The sequence below is a fragment of the Sinocyclocheilus anshuiensis genome, unplaced genomic scaffold (genome assembly GCF_001515605.1).
Source record: "Sinocyclocheilus anshuiensis isolate Anshui unplaced genomic scaffold, SAMN03320099.WGS_v1.1 scaffold112, whole genome shotgun sequence".
NCBI lineage: Eukaryota > Metazoa > Chordata > Actinopteri > Cypriniformes > Cyprinidae > Sinocyclocheilus > Sinocyclocheilus anshuiensis.
The window spans coordinates 2,175,259-2,178,935 of record NW_015557175.1 but is presented as its reverse complement, the minus strand read 5'-3'; the positions used below and the strand labels follow the sequence as shown (position 1 = coordinate 2,178,935).

The 3,677-nt window shown below is 36.1% G+C and overlaps 1 protein-coding gene across 2 annotated transcripts in view; it reads left to right on the top strand.

Moving 5' to 3' along the window:
• The window catches only part of LOC107678413 (ectonucleoside triphosphate diphosphohydrolase 4-like), a 23,157-nt gene that overhangs the window by 18,230 nt on the left and 1,250 nt on the right, over positions 1-3,677 (top strand). For both annotated transcript variants that reach the window (XM_016473655.1, XM_016473654.1), the window contains exons 9-12: positions 219-385; positions 1,364-1,688; positions 2,106-2,191; positions 2,349-2,510. In XM_016473655.1, the coding sequence (XP_016329141.1) occupies positions 219-385; positions 1,364-1,688; positions 2,106-2,191; positions 2,349-2,510 (740 nt within the window). The remainder of the gene's footprint in view (positions 1-218; positions 386-1,363; positions 1,689-2,105; positions 2,192-2,348; positions 2,511-3,677) is intronic.

Below are 3,677 nucleotides of genomic sequence, written 5' to 3'. Positions count from 1 at the left end.
GCGCCGTTATTGGTTCATTTCTAAAACAATGGCAGTGCAGATGCACTGCTGTGATTGAAAAAAAAGTCTTCAGTAAATCGGAGAAAAGGAGTTTCCCGTAGCGTCTAGTGACGCAGTTCTCGTTCCCGTATCTCAGGGAACCAAGGTTACGTTATTAACCGAGTACGTTTTCCACAGCTGTCTTATATTTCTGTCTGTGTTTCGCTGTGTGCTACCAGGAGGAGATAGCCAAAAATTTGCTGGCGGAGTTTAACCTGGGCTGTGACGCTCACAGAACAGAACACGTGTACCGCGTTTACGTCTCAACATTTTTGGGTTTCGGTGGAAATGCGGCTCGCCAGAGATACGAGGAAAACCTCATCAGCACCACACAAATCCAAAACAAGTAAGATTAAATTTTTGTTGAACGTGAGCTAGATAATGTACACCACCGTTCAAAAGTTTGGGGGTTTTAATATATTTATATTTTCATTCATCAAGGACACCTTAAATTGATCAAAAGTGACAGTAAACATTTTTGTTCGACATAAATGCTGTTATCTTAATCAAAGAATAAAATGGATCACAGTTTCCACAAAAATATGAAGCAGCAAAACTGTTTTTAGCATTCATAATAATAATAACAATAAATGAGCATCAAATCAGCATATTAGAAAGATCATGTGACACTGAAGACTGGAGTAATGATATAAAATATATTAGAACCAAAAAAGTTCTTAAATTGTAATATTTCAAAATATTACTGCATTTACTGTATTTTTGATCAAATAAATGCAGCCTTGATCAGTTAAAAAAAATGTAATGTAAAAAAAAAAAAACATAAATAATTGTACCAAACGGTAAAAAGATCTTACCAAACAGTAATAATAAAATGATAACTTATGTTTTAGCCTATTGATGCTATTCAGTATCTGTCTAGTTTATAGCTAACTAGCTATTCTTCTTTTACGAAACAAACATTTAAAAAAAATATATATATTTTTTTGTATGCGCCCATATATATTATGAAACACCAGTATTTACCTAGGGTTTTTTTTTTTGCCTAAAAACATTTAATTTATTAACAATCACATGCCTGCTTCCTTGAACATTAAGTGGTAACACAAACATCAGATTGGAGTCAGTTCATTCAGACTGTTTGAACTGATTCACAATAATAAATCCAACTTTTTATGATCTTGAAGTTTAAATAATAACCATTATTAAAATATCTTTGTTTTAACACTTTCCTTTACAAAACAAGTCTAATTAGTCGTAGAAAACTTGATGACCAAATTAAAAGTGCAGTAAGACCATCAAAATATATTGTGAATATTTGATGTTTTTCACTACGATCACTACTGTCTCATGCTCTTGTCTCTAGGCTGCTGGGTCAGCATCAAGGAGAGATTGCAGACTCGCCCATCCTCGACCCCTGCTTGCCAGCTGACCTCCAGGATGAGGTTGGTCCTCAGGAGCAGAGGGTGCACCTGCGTGGCACTGGAGACTTCGACCGCTGTCGTCTGCTGCTCCAGCCGTTCCTCAACCGCACCAACGACACCAGCACATCTCTGAACAGAGTCTATCAGCCACCCATCGACTTCACCAACAGCCAGTTCTACGGCTTCTCTGAGTTCTACTACTGTACTGAAGATGTACTGCGCATGGGAGGAGACTACAACTCCACCAAATATTCCAATGCTGCTAAGGTACACTGACATTTTACAATGTTCATGCTGCTCTTTTTCTATAGAATCAAAGCACACTGTGGCTGTCAAGCTCCAAAAAGAAAGGTTCTGTTGTATGGAAAAGAGCAGCTTGAAAAACTCTCTTTTTGTGATGCATAAACGAAAATTAGAAGAAAGAAACAAGATTTGTATTACAGCATTTGTTTCAATGATCCAAATGCATCCCAATGGAGTTTTTTTTTTCCAACCCTTAAATTTTATTCCAGTAATTTTGAGTAAAACTTCCCCAAAAAAAAAAAAATAGAATTCTAGTACTTTTTTGGGGATTTTTGTCCCACCATGTGGTGTTCCCAGTCAAAAATCACCAGCCTGCAAAAATTGCTCATAAATTTCTCATGATCATGTTTGTTTTTGCTGACCTTATCCGTTTAATTTCAGAGTTACTGTGCTACCCAGTGGAAGACTTTGAAAGAGCGGTTTGATCGAGGACTTTACGCCTCACATGCTGATCAACATAGATTGAAGTAAGTTTAAAAACATCCATTAAGGCAGTATTGACTCATTTTCTCTTCAGTGCAAAGGTGTATGGTAGAAAATAATACATCAAGAGTTTGTACAGACCACAGTGTCTATGATGATTTTGGAGAAAGGTATAAACAGGCTGCTCCTCTCTTCCTGCAGGTATCAGTGCTTCAAGTCTGCGTGGATGTATGAGGTGCTCCACTCAGGTTTTGTGTTTCCAGCGGCGTATGAGAATCTCAGGACGGCCCTGCTGGTGTATGACAAAGAAGTGCAGTGGACACTAGGAGCCATTTTGTACCGCACACGTTTTCTACCTCTGAGGTACATGCATACACACACCAACTTATTTTTTCAGCCTATTTTTCTTAAAAAAAAAAAATATAATAATAATTTTATTATTATTATTTTATTTTTTAATTAAGCAAGGACGCATTAAGTTGATCAGAAGTGACAGTAAAGACTTTTACATTGATAAGTCTTTGAAATATAATTTTTTGTAACAAAGTATCCTGAAAAAATGTATACTAGTTTTCACAACAAGATAAAATATTTGTCCACTTTCCAGTATTTTTTGCAACTTTAACTATTAAACTTTAATATATATTTATATATGTTATTTTTTATTTTTTTTAATAATAGCCAACCAATTTTCTAAGCATTTAATTTTTATGATTTATAACACCTTTGCCCTGTAAATTAGCATCTTCCAACTGTCATTTACCAGAAGCGGCATTTTGCTTACATGAGCTTAGTGTCTCAGAGACCGAGAGGCAATTTTAGGTTTTTGCTGCTTAATAATATTGCACACCGTTGTTTTTAGTTGGATTTTATAGCACATTTGTGACCCTGGACCACAAAACCAGTCATAAGGGTCAATTTTTCGAAATTGAGATTTATACATCATCTGAACGCTGAATAAACAAGCTTTCCATTGATGTATGGTTTGTTAGGATAGGACAATATTTGGCCGAGATACAACTATTTGAAAATCTGGAATCTGAGGGTGCAAAAAAATCTAAATATTGAGAAAATCGCCTTTAAAGGGGTCATATGATGCTATTTTAAAGATCATTATTTTGTGTATTTGGTGTAACATAATATGTTCACATGCTTTAATGTTCAAAAAACACATTATTTTTCAAATACTGTACATTATTGTAGGTCCTCTATGCCCCGCCTCTCTCAAACGCTTAGTTTTCAACAAAGCCCCCTCGTTTGACAAGCACATGGCCATCTGATTGGCCAGCTGAACCAGTGCATTGGCCGAACATCACAAGCACGTGTCGGAAATGTAACGCCCTTATTTACAACAGAACATCTGGGTTGTGCTGTTCTGTTGTAAATAAATCTTAACCAATGATTCCTAAATGCATCTACTTATGGAAGGCCAAATAAAGTGCTTTTGCTTTAGCATTGAATCACACAGCGTCTCCCTGACATGCTGCATCAACACTACTGCGTTCCTGAAACCACGCCTTCTTTCTTTGA